Source organism: Mesoplodon bidens, assembly GCF_964165515.1.
Source record: "Mesoplodon bidens genome assembly, chromosome: 10".
NCBI lineage: Eukaryota > Metazoa > Chordata > Mammalia > Artiodactyla > Ziphiidae > Mesoplodon > Mesoplodon bidens.
Genome location: NC_138172.1, coordinates 71241299 through 71259308, shown reverse-complemented (window position 1 = coordinate 71259308; position 18010 = coordinate 71241299). Strand labels below are relative to the sequence as shown.

At 51.9% G+C, this 18010-nt stretch overlaps 1 protein-coding gene across 2 annotated transcripts in view; it reads left to right on the top strand.

The window, feature by feature from the left end:
- KIF6 (kinesin family member 6) overlaps positions 1-17514 on the top strand; it is a 419445-nt gene extending 401931 nt beyond the window's left edge. For both annotated transcript variants that reach the window (XM_081246112.1, XM_081246111.1), the window contains exons 20-22: positions 9232-9321; positions 10931-11037; positions 16621-17514. In XM_081246112.1, coding sequence (XP_081102238.1) covers positions 9232-9321; positions 10931-11037; positions 16621-16631 — 208 coding nt within the window. In that variant the 3' untranslated portion in view covers positions 16632-17514. The remainder of the gene's footprint in view (positions 1-9231; positions 9322-10930; positions 11038-16620) is intronic.
- The last annotated feature ends 496 nt before the right edge of the window (positions 17515-18010 follow it).

The following is an 18010-nucleotide window of genomic DNA, read 5'->3' as shown; positions in this document are numbered from 1 at the left end:
AAACTGTCAAGGGCAAGAAAATTCTGAGAAACTGTCACAGACAAGAGGAGCCTAAGGAGCTATGATGGCCAAATGTAATGTGCTATCCTGGATAGGAACTAGATCAGAAAAACTAAGAAAATCCAAATAACGGACAGACGGTAGTTAATAATAATGTATCAGTATTGGTTCCTTAGTTGTGACAAATGTACCACACTAATATAAGATTATATAATGAGGGAAACTGGGTTTGGGGTATACGGGAACTCTCTGTACTATCTTTGCAACTTTTCTCTAAATCTGAAACTATTCTTAAAACAAAACAAAACAGCCAACCAGAGAGCTGTCCACCACCTGGCTGACATTTTCCCTGGGCCTCTTCACATCCCCCAACCTGGCCCTCAGGGCCAGCACTTTGGCTTGTATTCTAGCTTTAGGAAACATCTCCTGTGTGAGCCCCTAGGCCCCAGGTTAACAGCCGGCAAGGTGTGTTCTGTTTGGCTACGCTGGTGTTTTAAAAGGCAGTGTAGATCCACAAAAGAAAAAATTGATAAGTTTGACTATATTCATACGGAAAATGCTGCTCTGTGAAAGACACTGTTAAGAGAATAACAAGATAAACCACAGACTGGGAGAAAATATTTGAAAAACATATATAAATGGGCAAAAGATCTGAACAGCCACCTCACCAAAGAAGATATACAGGTGGCAAATAAGTGTATGACAGGATGCTCCACATCATATGTCATTGCGGAAATACAAATTAAAGCAATAATGAGACACCATTCCACACCTATGAGAATGGCTAAAATAAAATAAAACCGATACCACCAAATGCTGGTGAGGAGGTGGAGCAATAGGAACTCTCATTCATTGCTGATGGGAATGCAAAATGGCACAACCTCTTGGGAAAACAGTTTGGTGGTTTCTTACTAAACTAAACATACTCTTACCATACGATTCATCAGTCATGCTCCTTTGTGTTTACCGAAATGAGTTGAAAACTTACATCCACACTTACATATGGTTGTTTATGGCTTTATTCATAATTTCCTAAAACTGGAAGCAACCAAGATGTCCTTCAAAAGGTGAATGGAAAAACAAAACAAACGGTACATCCATATTTCATGATAAAAAGAAATGAGCTATTGAGCCATGAAAATACGTGGAGGAAACTTAAATGCATATCACTAAGTGATGAAGCCAGTCTGAAAAGGCTACATACTGTATGATTCCAGCTATGACATTCTGGAAAGGGCAAAACTATGCACACAGGTAGAAAGATCAGTGGTTGCCGGGAGAGAGGGCAGGGGTGGAAAGGATGAATAGGGAGAACACAGGGGATTTTTAAGGCAGTGAAACTATACTGTAGGATACTGTAATGATGGATATACCATAGTATGCATTTGTCAAAATCCATAGAATCATACAACAGAAAGAGTGAACCCCGACGTAAGCTGTGGACATCAGTTAATAATAAGGGTTCATCAGTTGTAACAAACGTACAACACTAATGCAAGATGTTAGTAATAGGGGAAAATACAAGCCGGGAGAGAGAGGATACATGCGAATTCTCTGTACTATTTGCTTAATATTCTGTAAACCTAAAACTTTTGTAAAAAAAATAGTACATTCATTTTTTAAAAAAACTTAAAGGCAGGGCTTCCCTGGTGGCGCAGTGGTTGAGGGTCTGCCTGCCGATGCGGGGGACGCAGGTTCGTGCCCGGTCCGGGAGGATCCCACGTGCCGCGGAGCGGCTGGGCCCGTGAACCATGGCCGCTGAGCCTGCATGTCTGGAGCCTGTGCTCCGCAATGGGAGAGGCTGTGGCAGTGAGAGGCCCAGGTACCGCAAAAAAAAAAAAAAAAAAAAACTTAAAGGCAGTGTAAGTAGGCAGCTGCACTTCTCCGTGGCAATACAGAGCTTGGCATTAGTGTCCCACACAGGCCCTCTCTGTGCCTTCCCTTGGGTACCTGCTAATCTCTGGGATACTTGAGCTTCCAAACCCTAATACCTTCCTGCTGCCCCACTCTGGGCCCCCTCCCTGAAACCCCAGGACTCCACAGAGCATGTGTGAAAAACACTAGTCCAGCCAGCCCAGAGCTTCCCCCAGTCATTGCTCTGGCTCCGATCCGAGCCTCTCGAGTGTCCGCCACACGAGAATAAGCCCTCCTCCCCAGTGTGAGGCTTCTCAGATCCCCTGACTATTTCTCCAGCTTCTTTTCTGACCTCTTCCAAGCTCTTACCGGTAGGAGTATCCTGCCCAGCAAATAGGAAGCTCCAGCTCTAATTTTTCTTTTGCTTCAAGACAATGAAGCGTGTGTGTGTGTGTGTGTGTGTGTGTGTGTGTGTGTGTGTGTATGTTGGGAAAGGCCTGGTGAAACTACTCCAGGGCTATAAGGTAGACATAGACCGTGCCTGCCAAGTGAAGCTCAGAACCTTGAATTTCAAAGGCGTGTATCAGGTTACCTATAGGAGCTTCTCCCAAATTCATGCTCCCTGAGCTCTACCCCCAGCACTTTTCTGTGTTTTTTTGTTTTTTTTTTGTTTTTTCAGTACGTGGGCCTCTCACTGTTGTGGCCTCTCCCATTGCGGAGCACAGGCTCCGGACGCGCAAGCTCAGCGGCCATGGCTCACGGGCCTAGCCGCTCCGCGGCATGTGGGATCTTCCTGGACCGGGGCACGAACCCGTGTCCCCTGCATCGGCAGGCGGACTCTCAACCACTGCGCCACCAGGGAAGCCCTACCCCCAGCACTTTTGATGATGCTGGAAGGATGGTCTTTGGGGAGTGGACTCTCAGGCAGGCTCTGGGCGCTGTTAAGGCTCTGTCATCTGTGGTGGCAGCCGGTGCTCTGGTGGGATCTCTAACCTTCGGCAGAAATAACCAAGTGTCCTGGAAAGTGTCTGTTAAGACACCTCGGCTATGAGCGGTCAGCACCCCTAAATTCCTTCCCACAGAGTAATTCAGATACCATTCATTGTGGGCGGAAAGGTTACAGTGGACAGGTGAGAGGAAAAGGGTCCTGCTAGAGACTGGCAAGGGCAAGGTCTCGGGCTCCTCCTCTGATGAAGAAGTCACCTGCCACTGCTTTCAAAAGCTGGCAGAGAAGAGCTCACAGAGCTCTACCAGGGGTGAGGCAGGGAGGAGACCCTGTCCCCGGTCATCGTGGCTTCACAGACATTCTCTGAACAGCCAACTGTGGAGGATTAGTTGTTGGCGTCCTTAAATTCTCCAAGGAGACTTCTCCAAGGCTCTCCTCTCTTATGGTAATCACATCTCCTGTCATATACCGAGGGCTGTAAGGGCCAGGAACTGAACACGTGTGTGACGTATGTGCTATCATTGCGCCCATTTTACAGATGCGAACACTCTGGCTCCGAGAGATCAATTAACTTGCTAGGGTCACCCAGCTAATAAGAGGTGAGACCAGGGCTGGAACCCAGGCCTGTCAGCATCTGGCCACCCCTCTCCCCTCACTCCTCACATCAGTTTCCTTTAACCTTAATGACCATGACCGTCCTTTAGGGACATGTGCGTATCCTGCTGTTTAGTAGAAGGTGACATTTTCTCACTCATATTCTGCACTATTTCGTACAAATGTGTTTTCCTCATATTCCTCCAAGTGCCAGGTCCTCCTGCTTGGGGTCCCCACTCTTTCCATGTGTCCACGATCTGATTTTCCCAAGAGACCAAGATTTTCAAAGAGCAAAATTATGGCTCCTTAGAAGGCCAACCTCTGACTGGAAAACCAGAGCTCCCTTGGATTGGGAACTCCAATCCAAGGATGGGATGATTGGCCCCATCATTTCAGTTGAGAAACCCTGAAGTCAATCCCATTTCACTAATGAGAAAACTGAGGCCCAGGAAGGGAACGTGATGCTCTGAACTCTGTGGTTAACAACGGGACGAGCTGCAGCTTCAGCCTGAACTCCAGGCTCCATGTTGAGCCACGGTTTTTCCTTCCTTCCTTCCCCCCCGGCCCCCCATGCTCCCCTGCCTCCCCCTCTCTCCCCTTCTCCCCTCCTCACTCCTTCACTCCCTTCTCCCCCTCCCTTTCCCCCACTTTCTTGCTCTACCTAACCCTTCCCACCCTACATTCTTTCTCCCCCTTTTCTCATCCTCCTCCCGATGCTTCTCCCCCGTCCTCCCACGCTCCCTCTCGGCCAAGGCCACTCTCTATTGTTTGTCCATTTGTCCATCCCTCTGCCAGCTTCTCTGAGAGAGTGTCCACCCTGGAATGGGTCTAAGAACTGGCCACTGGGCAGGCCTCCTAGGATCTCCTGGGGAAACACCGTTAGAATCCTCCCCCAGCACCTACCTTGTCTGAGCGGCAGGGCCTATCCTGGCCTGGCCTTCCTGGATATTCCTTAGGTATCCCAAGTTAAGGTGATGCCTGGATGTGCTTTCCAAGAGATCCTTAACCTTGAAATTCAGAACCTTGGATCTCCAAGGTGCCCATCAGCTCACCATGGGTTACCTGCAAGGGGTCCCCTCAGTTTAGACTTTCACAAAGGGTGCTCTTCTGGGTGCTGGCCCTCGGGCAAGCCAGCTCCCCCTTTGGGATCCCCTCGTCTCATCTGTAGGATGCATCGAGGTCCCTCTGACACTATTCTTCCACGAGCAGGCGAGTGTCCCGGGGCCACTGAAGAGCTGCTGGAACCGGAGAGTGAGAGTCCAGCTGCCTGTCTCCCCTGAGCTCCAGAGACGCTGCCCCTGATGGAACCACTGCAGCCCAGGGGCTGGCCCTCTGCTCCTCGGGTTCTGACAGAAACCTGATTTCATCACTTCCCCAGGGATGCTCTGGGCCTGTGGGCTGATCACACTAAATTCACAACACTCTGATGGGCAGCCATCATGAGGAGGCCTAATTACTATTACTTACTAATCCTTGTGAAGGAAGAGATGATTAATTCTGATGGCTGGTGTGCGCTCTCTCCAGAAGGAATGTCAGCGTGAGAAGTGAATTCACCGTCAAAGGCTCGTGGGTCAGGAGAGAGGACAAAAGTCATTTGTGGTATGACCCTGAGGGTTCAGAGGCCGAGCTATGGCATCCAGGGATGCTCCTGCAGCCTCAGGGCTGGAGGAACCCCAAGCCATCACATTGCGCCATCCTCCTGCGGGAGCTGCTCAAGGCAACGGGATGGGCAGCTGGGCCTCGGCAGAGGGTGCTGGATGCCCCCATCTGTCCTGTCACCTCCATCTCTGCCCTCTTCCACCCACTCCCAACCCTCAACAGTTAGCACCTGTGAGCACTCCCTGGAATCTTAGAAAAGGCTCGGCCGGGAAACCATTGAGTTCATGAGCCATTTGTGTGCCAGTGGCTTGATCTTGCAAGACTTGCTGCAGCTTCCAAACTGACCGTGACCTGGTGTCATTGCAGCACCTGCGGGATGGAAAGCCCTTTCTCCTTCCCTAGTTGAGGCCTGCTCCAGGAACCGTTCGGAAGGAACCGTAGGAACTTGCCTCTGTTCTCCAAAGAAAGGCATGCAGAGCCTGCCACCTTGTGGCTGCCTCTGGTCCTACAGTGGCCCTCATCAGGCAGCACAGATGCTCAGCTCACCCAAAGACTCAGTGCAGAGTCTCTGGGATACTGGGAAATAGACATCTGAGGGGAAAAAAAAAAAAAAAACATCCCAGGCTCTGATTTCCTTTCCCGTTTGTAGGACCCACAGTCCTGAGCCGGTGGAGGCAGGCCCAGGGTAAGAGGCCCTGCCCTGGCTGAGACAGGAGAGGGCAGAAGACAAGAGCTGGAGAGGAAGCAGTGCCCACGGCTAGGACAGTAGGTTATTGGGCCTGTGGAGAGCCTGGGGCTGCTGACGCATGCTGAGCAAAGCCAGAGCACCTGTCTCTAACCCAGCCTGCCAGTCACCCCCAGAGTCCCCACCTGTGAAATGAGGGTTCTGGCCAGGTGGCTTCGGTGGCCTCTTTCTGCTCCGATATTGTGTCTAGGCAGGACATTGCAAAGCAAGGGAGGGGATCCCGTCATGTCACTGACATCCCAGGATAGCTTGCCTCTCCACCTCCCAAGGGGTGCTGTTGGGTTCCACTGTTTCCCAACTGAGAATCCAAGGCAAGGAGCGCACATCAGTTAAATGGGCAAAACTGCATCTGCATGAGCTGTTGGGTCTAACTCCTCACTCAGGGAGCACAGAGCCGGTCAGCCAGGGCCACCCAGGGTCAGTCCATGTGGCCAGGGATAAGCCATGTGTCTCCAGCATGTGTTTTCTCAGAATGCAGAGCTGAGTCCGGTTAATAAAGCACAAGTTCTGAAGCCTCACAGAGCTGTGATTAGATCCAGATACTGCCACTTACCACTGGGCAACTTTTAGAATTTCTTTAACCTCTCTGAGCCTCAGCTTTCTCATCTATATAACGGGGATGGTGAGGCTATTGAGAGGATTAAATGGCGTGATGTTTGCAGAGCAGGACCTGGTGTGCAGATAGTGTCTATAAATGACGGTTGTGATCATTGTTGTTTTTGTTCCACGACCACAGCTGGTACATGCAATGCTCTAGCAATGAAAATTAGTGTATAAACCATCTGTTATAGACTGAATGTGTCCCCAAAATTCATATGTTGAACTCTAATCCCCAAAGTGAGGGTATTAAGAGAAGGGGCCTTTGGGATCTAATTTGGTCATGAGGGTGGGGCCCTCGAGAATGGAAATAGTGACCTTATAAAAAGAGGCCAGAGTCCTAGCTCACTCTACCATGTGAGAACACAGCAAGAAGTCGGCAGTCTGCAACCCAGAAGAAGACTCTCACCAGAACACAACCACGCTAGCACCCTGATCTCAGACTTGCAGCCTCCAGAACTGTGAGAAATGAATTTCCATTGTTTATAAGCCACTCAGCCTACAGTAATTTTTTATAGCAGCCCAAAGAAACTCAGTCAGAAATTAGTACCAGAAGTGGGGTGTTACTATAACAGATACTTAAAAATGTAGAAGCAGTTTTGGAACCAGGTAGTGGGTAGAGGCTGTCAGAGTTTTGAAACACATGCTAGAAGATGCTGAGGTTGTCACAAATGGACTTTTAAAGGCAGTTCTGGTGAGGGCTCAGAAAGGAAAGAGGAGAGCTGTAGAGAAATCTGCTATCTTCTTAGGGAATACAGAAATAATCACGTAGAGAATGTTGGTAGAAATATGGATGGTAAAGGCCATTCTGGTGAGGTCTCAGACAGAAATGAGGAACGTGTTATCGGGCAGTGAAGAAAAGGTGATCTTGTTATAAAGTGGCAAAGAACTTGGCTGAATTGTGTTCATGTTCTAGTGTTTTGTGGAAAGAACTTGCAAGTGATAAAATTGGACATTTAGCTGAGGAGATTTCTAAGCAAAGTGTTGAGGGAGAGGCTTGGCTCCTCCTGACTGCTTATAGCAAAATACAAGAAGAGAGGAAAGATTTGAAGATGGAATTATTAAGCAAAATGGAACTAGAACTTAAAGATTTGGAAAATTCTCAGCCTATCCATACAGCAAAAAATGAGAAAACATCCTCAGAAGAGAATGCTATGAGATTAGTGTGGGTGTGAATCCCAGACTTCATCAGCCTCCCCAGCAGGAAAACTGCCAGACTGAACTGAAGCAGAAGGAGATGGGAGGAAGAAAGGAAGGCTGGTGGGGCTTCCCCTGGTGGCGCAGTGGTTGAGAGTCCTCCTGCCGATGCAGGGAACACGGGTTCATGCCCTGGTCTGGGAAGATCCCAAATGCCATGGAGCGGCTGGGCCCGTGAGCAATGGCCGCTGAGCCTGCGCGTCCAGAGCCTGTGCTCCGCAACGGGAGAGGCCACAACAGTGAGAGGCCCGCGTACCGCAAAAAAAAAAAAAAAAAGGAAAGGAAGGCTGGTGGACTTCTTGGACCTCACAGGACAGGACCATAGAGCTATTCTGTCATCAATGGGCACTATCCTTCAAGACAAGGGAAGAATGACCCCAAAGGCAATTCAGAGATCATCACAGCTGCCTCCTCCATTTCAAAAGGGGGGACCATAGCCTTGCTTTCAACAATCCAGACAGCCTCTGCCCAAGGCTGTGGGGGTGGGGCCGATCAGCAGAACTATGAGGGCACGACCCCTGCCCAGCAGAGCCCAGCAGCAACTCCACCCATGGGTCCAGAAGACAGGACCCTCACCCCAGTGGGTCCGGAGGGTAGAGCGTCAAGCCAAAGAGGATTGTTCTCAAGCCGTAGGATCTCATGGAGTTTGCATTGCTAGGTTTTGGACTTGCTTGGGACCTGTCACTCCCTCCTTCTTTCCTGTTTCTCCCTTTTGGAATGGAAATGTCTATCCTATGCTTGTCCCATCATTGCATTTTGGAAGCACATAACTTGTCTGGTTTTACAGGTCCACAGCCGGCAAGGCATTTTTGCCTTAGGATGAAGCAAACCTTGAGTGTCACCCATATCTGATTTAGATGATATTTCCATGGATGAGATTTTGGACTTTAGAGTTAATGCTGGCATAAGTCGGGGGCTGGTGGAATGGAATGAATGTATCTTACATGAGAAGGACTTGAATGGGGGAGGGGCAGGGGCAGAATGTTATAAACTGAATGTGTCCTCCAAAATTCCTATGTTGAAGTCTAACCTCCAAAGTGATCATCTTTGGAGGTAGGCCTTTAGGTCATGAGGGTGGGGCCCTCATGAATGGGATTAGTGCCCTGATGAGAAGAGGCCAGAGACCTAGCTCACTCTCTTTCTACCATGTGAGAACACAGCGAGAAGTCGGCAGTCTTGACCATGCTGGCACCCTGATCTCAGACTTCCAGCCTCCAGAGAGAAATAAATTCCTGTTGTTTAAGCCATCCAGTCTATGGTGTTCTGGTATAGCAGCTTGAATGACCATAGACTAAGCAGCTTAAACAACAGGGACTTATTTATTTCTCACAGTTCTGGAGGCTGGGAAGTCCCAGATCAAGGTCCACAGGATCCGCTTCTGGTAAGAACCCTCTCCCTGGTTTGCAGACGACTGCCTCCTCTCTGTGCCCTCAGCTGGTAGAGACGGCTCTGATCTCTCCTCCTCTTCTTATAAGGGCATCAATCCTATAATGGGGGCTCCACCCTCATGACCTCATCCAAACTAATTATCTTCCCAAGGCCCCACCTCCAGATACCATCACACTGGGGATTCAATTTCAACCTATCAATTTTGGGGAGACAAACTTTCAGTCCGTACAGCTCCTAGATATAAACTCTAAATTCCTCTTCTGTAAACCTCCTCCCATACCCTTTTCTTTTGTCGACTTGTCTCTTGCAGTGACGTGTATGCCAGGAAAGTCCTGCCCTCGCCTGGCCCCCTTCTGCACAGCCAGGAGCACAACAGCCCCAGCACCCCCCTGGAGGACAGGTCTGTGGTCTCCCCTCTCTGACACCTGCGACAGCCGCTGCCGTGGGTGCAGCAGGCTGAAATCGCCAATCTGCTTCCCTCACAACCCAAGGAGCCCCTTGTGCAGTGGCCTCACAGACAGAGCCCAGGGCAGGCCTCCGCCATGGTACCCCAGGAATTCCCTGGGATCTCTCACAGATGCCAACTCCCAGAGCCAAGGAATTTTCCCCAGGGTCGCTGGGGCCCCATGCAGGCAGAGTGGCTTCATGTATCCTTGTAAATGACATACCTGGGGCCATTCAAGGAACAGGAGCCAGCCCAGGGGCAGTTCCACGTGGCCCACCAGCCCTGTGCAGAGTCCCCAGGCAGGGAAGGGCATGGAGTTGAGAAGCCTGGCCTCAGGCCTGTGAGCCATTCACTCCAGGATGAACGAAGCCGACGAGGCCTCTCCCCAGCACGTGTCTCCATGCCCTCTAACTAGAATACCTGCATGCCCTTCTTCCCGTGGCAGGCAGGCCATCCAAGGGTGAATTCCACCCACCGTCCCTCCCAATCCTGGACAGAACACACAGCTCCAGAGCTGTCCCAGGCTCCCTGCCGCAACTCTGCTTTAGCACTTCTCACTGACTTGCAGCTGGAACGCCAAAAATTACATGTGATAACGAACCACCCTTTGTTATTTATAATCCTCGCTGCCTTCTAAGAGAGTGGATACTGTCACCTGCTGTGTGGAGTGACAGGTGTGAGGATGGACGCTTGGCAGAGCCAGGAGAGTACCTTGCTTTGAATTTTCTCAAGGGGGATTTTATGTATAGGAGGTGGATGGAAAAAGAGGAGGGAGAAGGTGACATGCATCCCTCCCTTTTTAAGGGGATTTCACTTCTTACAAATCTCATTGGCCAGAACCTGGTCACCTGACCACACGTAGCTGCAAAGAAGGCTGGGAAATGCAGTTTTTTAATGTGACAACTTGCTGGGCTAAATATTATGGTTCTGTTTTTAAGGAGAGAAGGGAGAAGACTTCTCTCTGTCTCAGGAGCAGCTAGCTAAGCCATGGTCGGGGACGGGGATGCAGTGGGGACACATCCTAGAGGATATAACATCTAAGTTGGGTGCTGAAGGAATCTGGCCCCAGGTAGAATGGGCTTGGTTTGGGTAAGTTAGGGGCGGGGGAGGGGTGTGGGTGCAGGGAGAGGAAGGTGGGGTGAGAGGATGGAGAAGGTGCTGAGAGAAAGCCTGTGAGCTGTGTAAGGGTCTGAGGGGAGAGCAGTCCAGGAAGAGGAGACAGCAAGGCAAAGGGCCTGAGGCCAGAAGGAACTTGGTGTAACAGAGTATCAGGGTGGCCGGAGCACAGTGAATGGGCCCACATCACACAGAGACGGAGTTTGAATTTCATTCCAAGAGTGATGAGAAGCCACTAAGGGTTTGAGCCAAAGGACTGGGGGACACGTGCCTCGTCTGGGTGCAGAAGGATTGCTGTAGGTGCTGCAGAGAAGGAGGGGGGCGAGGAGGCAGGAGCCCGCAGCCCCTGGGTGAGATCCAGTCAGTGAACGCAGGAAAGCACTATGGAAAGGTGAGCGCTGGGGCCAAACACAAGGCGTCGTAAAGTGTGACCTGTGCTTGTCCCCAGGATCCCAGAGAGGCCAATGTCGTCAGTCCCGCTCACGGGGGACAGCCGGACAGACTCCGACATCCTGGCGTTCATCAAGGCCAGACAGAGCATCCTGCAGAGGACAGGTCAGTGCACCTTCCCCGGCGGCTCCTCCAGGGCCATGGTCAAGGGGCGGCAAAGGGGGGAGGCTAGAGAAACAATGAGCTGAGGAAGCTGGAAGTTTCCCAAATGTTCCCAAAGCCTCGGGCCTGGCCTTGCAGTCACTTCACGTGTGCCTGCCTTGGCCTCCTCCTGGAGAAAGCCCCAGAAGGCAGCATCGGACACACCGAGACAGGCCAAGGGGGTGGCTGGCCCAGGTGCCCCTGCCCTGCTTGGCAAGGCTGCTCTCCCTCCTCCACATCTTCAGCTCCTCTTGTTACCTGTCCCCAGAGCCCACTCCCCTCTGCCCAGCCCTCTCCAAACAGGAAGGGCTGAGTGATGGTTTGGTAACTTGTTTAACCCCTGGCTCAAAATTTCACTCTCCTTTTGGAGCATGGTCCTTGCCAGCGAGTTGGAGATGTAAACACCACATGAAAGCCCAGGCCTGAGGACGTGGTAACAGTTACAGAAGAAATATATGGTGTGTCAGAAACAGGAAGAGAAAGAGAAGGCCCTTCCTGGCCTCCATCACTGACCTCTCCCCTTCGTCTTGGCACCTGCTCAGCCACCGTGGACAGGCCTTCTCTTCTCCTTCCTTCTCCCTGGAGACCCACAGGGACTAGACTCCATCCGGGGCCCCCTACCCCAGCCCTGCTTTTAGTCTTAGCCTCATCCCAGCACTGTAATCCAAAGGCTACTAGTCAGGCTTGGCATTGCTTTCACATGGCAGCAAGGCACCCTGATGGGTGAAACAGCCGACCTGGATCCTATGATGTCCGACACCTGCCCTGAGAGGCCTACACGCAGCTTCACCGCCAACTCCCTGCAGTTTAGATAGTAGGAGGTGTGCACATGGACAGAGCACCCCAAGGAAAGGGTGGCCTTTGTCATATCGTCCTCACCCTCGCTGGGATGCCAGCCTGCTGACTGTTCTTTCTTCACCACCAGCATCAGCAGCATCAGCGCCATTGTCAGGTCTTTTCTGAGACCTGGGACCCGCCAGCTCTGCCACCAACCTGCCGTGACGCCTTGACCACATAACTTGCCTTCTCTCATCCTCAGGTTCCTTGTCTAAAAAAGAAAAAAAATTGAATTCAGATTCAGTGCTCTCCAAGGCCCCCATCTCTCCCCCAAATACTCTAATGATATGTATCAGACATGGAACAATACTGAACAGCCAATCAGTGAATGAACACTGCATTTATTAGGCACCATCTGTATGTCAGGCCCTGTACCAGTGCTGGGGCCATATCAGTGAACAAGACAGACTCAAGCCCTTGACATTCTGGAAGGAAGAAGACAGACAATGACCACATCAACAAAGACATAAGGTCATCCGAGGTGCCAATCAGTGCTTTAAAGTAGCTGAAATATGTAATGTGTAGAGATCCCCAGGGACACTGGGCGGGGGGAGAGCTTGAAACTGATGGCTGAAGAGTGAGGATGGCGTAGCCATGCGGTTCTGGAAGTGAACCTTCCACTCAGTCTGGGAAGAGCAGAACGTGACCAGCCCTGGAGGGGAAGGAGCTTGGCTTGGTTACAGGCTGGGGGAGCCAAGCCAGGGAGCACGGCCGGATCACATGGACCTTGTAGGTGAGGGTAAGGGCCTTGGCTTCCATTCCAGGAGTGGTGGGAGCTCTGTGAAGAACTTAAACCATAGCGTGATGTGATCTGATCAGTGCTTTCGAAAGCTCGCTCTGGCTGCTGTATGTTTGTTGGTGTAGGCGGTGGAGGACCAGAAGCGGCGCACTTCTCAGGGAAGTACCTTCCCAGGAAGGTCCAGGGGGAGGGTGGCCTGGACTTACCCGCTGCCTGAACGGGACATGTGAGGGTCATGAAGACTCGTTTATATACTGAAAGGAATGGCCCAGTGCTGGATGTGGGGGGGGGGGGGGGAATTTATGATTTGGGAAAGAGGACCAAAACTGCAGGAGAAAGTTCTTTGAGGAATTGGAGGGGATGATGTCCAGGACATAAGGGAGTGTTGGCTTTTGGGGCTGGGAGACACAACCCACAGTGAACAAATTCATAAAAATCAACCGTTATTTGTCCTGTCAAGAAGTCTACAAATAAGCAATACTTTAACGTTATGTTTACTTAGCTTTTGTACACGTAATAGAGATGTGAGCATCCAACCTTCTCAGAAGAGAAGAGGCAGACGCCCAAGGTCTATGTCAGGATGGCATCTTCCTGCTGACACCAGGCCCAGCTGGTGCAGAAAGCTGGGCCGAAGACTGGGGCGTTTTTATTACAATGCGTATGGCAGGTTACCAGTTATACGTTTCTTTCGCATATATTATTCCCTCAACACTCCTGTAAAGTACCCAGAGCCAAGAGCGTGATCCCCCTTTTGACAGGAGAGGAAACTGCTCACAAATGGCAGAGCCAGGAGGACCCTGGCCTCCCGTGCTCTCTCCACTGGGCCACGCAGTCTGGAAAGCCACCCTGCTGGCGGGTGTTTTCTCTTGGCCTCCACCCTCCCTGCAGCTGGGGAGCTTTGTTCTCCAAACAAACAGCAGCCTGGAAGTAATTCATCAAAACAAACAAGTTCGAGGGTTCAATTTTTATTCTCAAGGGAAAGAAGATAATCCCAGGTTCTTAGTGACCATGGGGCCACAAGGAAGCTGAAAACAGGGTGACAAAGGGTCCCTCTCCGGCCAGTTCGGGGCTGAGGGGCAGCAGGTGCAGCCTCTCCCGATGCACAGATGGCCCAGGTCCCACCGCGCAGCGCTTTCTACACAGCCCACTTATCAGGCCTCCCTGGCAGGCAAACACACAGGCCGGGGCCCAGGCACTTCCCCAGCCAAAGCAAACACTCCCTCTCCCCTGGCCTGGGCCCCTCTGCTCTTAATTTAGCGGCGCTGTCTGCCTGGGCTCCTTCAGAAGTGCTCATTACGGGGAATTTGTGACCGTCAGCCTGGGAGCAGCAGCCCAGAAAGAGTGATTTAACACAAGCCTTGCCCAATTTGTCCAGCTCTTAGACTTCACCAAGGGCCAGGATGAACCTGCTTGACTTAGGATTCGTGGAAAAGCTGTGGAGCGTTTAAATCCCTGCCAGAGGCGCACGTGGACAGGTGTATCTCCCCCGTAAGGGGCGTTAGTCATCCATGGTGTCAAATCTGCTGTTTCTAACTGCCAAGGATGGCTTTCAGAGATTAACCCCTTTCTAGAGTGCCTTTTGTTTTTTTTGTTTTTAATCTTCCTTAATCCCTGAGTTTGGAAGTATTTCTGTCTGGACAGGAACCTTGGTGTGACCCCCGTGACCACGACGCCCTCTTCTCCAGCTGGTGCCAGGAAGAGGCTCCAAAGCCCCCTGAGCTCCCAACCCCACCACCTCTGTTCTGAAAAGCCCCCGGCTCTCTCCTTCAGTCAGGAACCCCCCCAGCGAAGTGGAAAGAACACAGATCTGGGAGGGAAGAGACCCAAACACAAGGGCTGTCTCCACCATGGGAGACCTTGGGCAGGTCACCTCCTCCAGCCTCCCTGTCACATCTGTCAAGTTCAGATTCCACCTTTGCCTGGGTGGTCAGCCTCTCCTGAGATAACGTCCATAAAAGTCCCCTGTAAACTGCTGAGCGCCAGGGAGCCATCATCGGGGAAGTTGGCCTCTGTGGTGAGAACTGGTCCGACACAGACCAGTGATTGTTTTGTAAAGGGTGCAGCATTACCCTCCATTCTGGGAATCTACAGTCACAAAATCCCAATATAGACTGAGAGCTCCATCACTTAAATAAGGTTCATAGGGCTTCCCTGGTGGCACAGTGGTTGAGAGTCCGCCTGCCGATGCAGGGGACACGGGTTCGTGCCCCGGTCCGGGAAGATCCCACATGCCGCGGAGCGGCTGGGCCCATGAGCCATGGCCGCTGAGCCTGCGCGTCCGGAGCCTGTGCTCCGCAACGGGAGAGGCCACAACAGTGAGAGGCCCGCGTACCGCCAAAAAAAAAAAAAAAAAAAAAAAAGGTTTATAAAGTAAAGAGTGGACTGGAAATGGCACATTTGTTGTGGGTTGAGGTCCATCTATGTGAGGATCTGTGTCTTGGTGCCTTGTGCACTCTGAGCCTCACCCTGCACCGTTTCTTCTCGGCCCCAGACCTACCCCCAGTCATCACCGCAGGCAACTGTCTGCGGCGGAAATGACAGCCCTGGGGTGGGAGCTGGCTCAGACTCCTTCCCACTCCTTCCCACTAATCCTGGCCCTGGGTGCTTGTCAGTGGGGCAGAGGAAGCATCAGACCCGTGACTTGCTCAGCAGCCACATGCCTGGTGGTCCCCGGTACCTGCCCTCGCCGGTCCTTGGCATAGAGAGATGAAAGCAATGGGTTTCAGGCTGGCTGTTCCTCAGAATCGCCCAGACCCACCCCAGAGATTCTGATTTAACCCATCCTGGGAGTGACCTGGGTAGGAGGATTCCAAAGGGCTCCCCAGGGGTTTCCAGTCTGTAGCAGAGCTGGGAACCATGGGTCCAGGGTGACTAGAGCACATTACCTTCCCATGGTCTGGTGTGTCTGACATTCTCCCTTCCTGTCCTGGGATTCAATCAGGACAGCTAGGAACGTCTTAAAAATAAGGACCATCTCCATTTAATTAAACAGTGAGGCCTGCCTAGGGTCTTGCACACAGAACTAGGTCTGAAGGGCCAAGGACTCACAGCCTTGAATTGTTTTCAGTCTCTTCCTCCCCATTATCTCCCCCATTCGATGTGTCGCATAGAATTACGCATTCTCCCCCAGCAACAGCAAGCGGACCACGCCCACACTCTCCCACTGCCAGGTCCCCACGGCCACACCCAGCTCCCGCGCTGCCTCACCCCTCAATCTCTGCCTGCTGCAATTTTTTTTTAACACTGCATTCTTTACCTGAGAATCTTCAGAAATTCCCTTTTGCTCTTATTATGATAGTCAAACTTTAAGCAAATTAACTGCACGTCACTCACACTAGTTCTCACACTTTTCTGGGCCGGTGAGTCTGGGTGGGGCCCAAGATTCTGCATTTCTTAACAAGCTCCTGGAGATGCCAATGCTGCTGGTCCGTGGACCACTCTTTGCGAAGCAAGGAGCTATGCTACTAGCTACCTTGCTTTTTCCAGGTACCTTGTCTGCTCCAGCGATTTGGAAATGAGGAAGTGAGGCCCAGAGAACAAACATGTTTTGCCCAAAGTCACACCACGGGTTGGGGACCATCCTGGCTAGAACTCAGGGGTCCTGCTTCTTAGTCCAGAGAACCCTTCTCCATATCCAGCTATGGGAGGCTACAGGATGGAGCCACGTGGTCAGGAGAAACCATCATGGAATATAATGAACATCTGGGGCAAAAAGCAAGGAGAGAATCTCTGCGAGAATTAAGTAGGAGGGTCAGTGAAAATCGTGGGATAGGAGAACGAGGGTGGATCCTGACTCAGAGAGATGAAACCTTTGCAAAGGGGAGTAAATGCAGCCCTGAGAGGTTAGGCCCTGAGAGGTGCCTTGCCCGTCACCCAGAGTGGTGACCTGTAGCCTCCTCCCCTTGCCTTTCCATCCAGGAGGGGTCCGTGCTCCACGCACAGCCTAACCAAGAACACTTGTCTCCTTTCAGGTTTCCAATAAGCATCCACCGTGCATTGTGGCAGCAAGAACGGAGAACAGATGAAGGCCCTGTCTTCAGCAGTGATCTGTGGGCTGCTGGGGGCAACTGGTGACTTTGATTCTGGTGGAGGGGCTACTTCTTTAAGGATAATATCTTGGAGGCTGCCAGTGAGACTGGGGCCAGGCTTACGGTGCCATCCTTGCTGTGGGTGCTGGAGCTGCTGGCAGCCAGGCAATGCCAGGGTACTGGGGTGGGATGAGGGCTTTAGCTCACTCTTGTGGCGGTGTTTCACGCAGATGATCAGAAACTTTGAGATTATGAAATAGTACCACCCTAGTGTAGTGGCAGGGGAAGCTCACACTGGTAGAATGAGAGGGAAATGATAATGGGTTATTTTTAGCAACTTACCCACCCGCTCCCCTGCCCCAGCCCCTGGTTGAGAAGCCCAGGAATGGCTGGGGCAGGCCACACAACAGGTCAGAGCCAAAGACAAGGCAGTGGAATCCAGGGCATCTTGATGGCCAGTCCTGATCTCCCAGGCCAGACCCTCCGCCATGGCCTAGACGACCCATAGGCGGTGCCTGAATCAGCTGTATCTCCAGGGAGCCACCCCCGCTGCCCCACTGCAAGGTCTAAGAACATGGCAGCACCCAGAGAGCTGCGCACGGCTCCGGGAGCTCTGCAGAGAGCTGAGAGGGGCAGTGTGGGTGCCCTGGGCCTCGCCCTCACCCCGCCTCTTAGGGCTCTGCAGGATTCGGGCTGATTCTCCCCGCTCCCATGGGGGGAGCATCTGGGGGAGTCTTGTCTCAGGAGCCCTCTCAGCATTCCAGACACAGAGCCAGCGGCCCACTGGGTGGGCCGCCCCATGCCCACCCCAGAGCCCCTAGGGGAACTGCCACCTACCTCAGGGTCCTGGCAGCAAGGGTCCAAGCCAGCTGCAGTGGGGGAGGGGAGTGGAGGGGGGAGAGGGATGGCACCTGGAGATGAAGCCAACTGAATAAAAGTGCTTGTCCACTGCTTCCATTATCTCTGTCCCCTACGTGCAGGCCCTCGCCACCCCGGAGAGAGGGCAGAGAGAGAACACGGCATAATCGGCTTCCCCCACCCCTTTTCAGGTCTGGGTAAAAGGATCATGCAGGAGAAGCTAGATCATGACATTTCAAAGCTGGGCAGGCCCAGAGAGCCCCTCCCGCACCCTCATTTGTATCATTAGAAAACTAAAGCGAACGGGAGGACCTGGTTGTTGATATATAGCCAGTTAGTGGCAAATGTCCTCTCCTCGGGGGGCTTTCCCTGATCACCCCAACTAGAGTGACCCCCTGGTCATCACTCTGTTATATTTTCATCTTTACTACCTGACATCTTTCTTTATTTGCTTTTTTTCCTTTTTCCTCTTGTG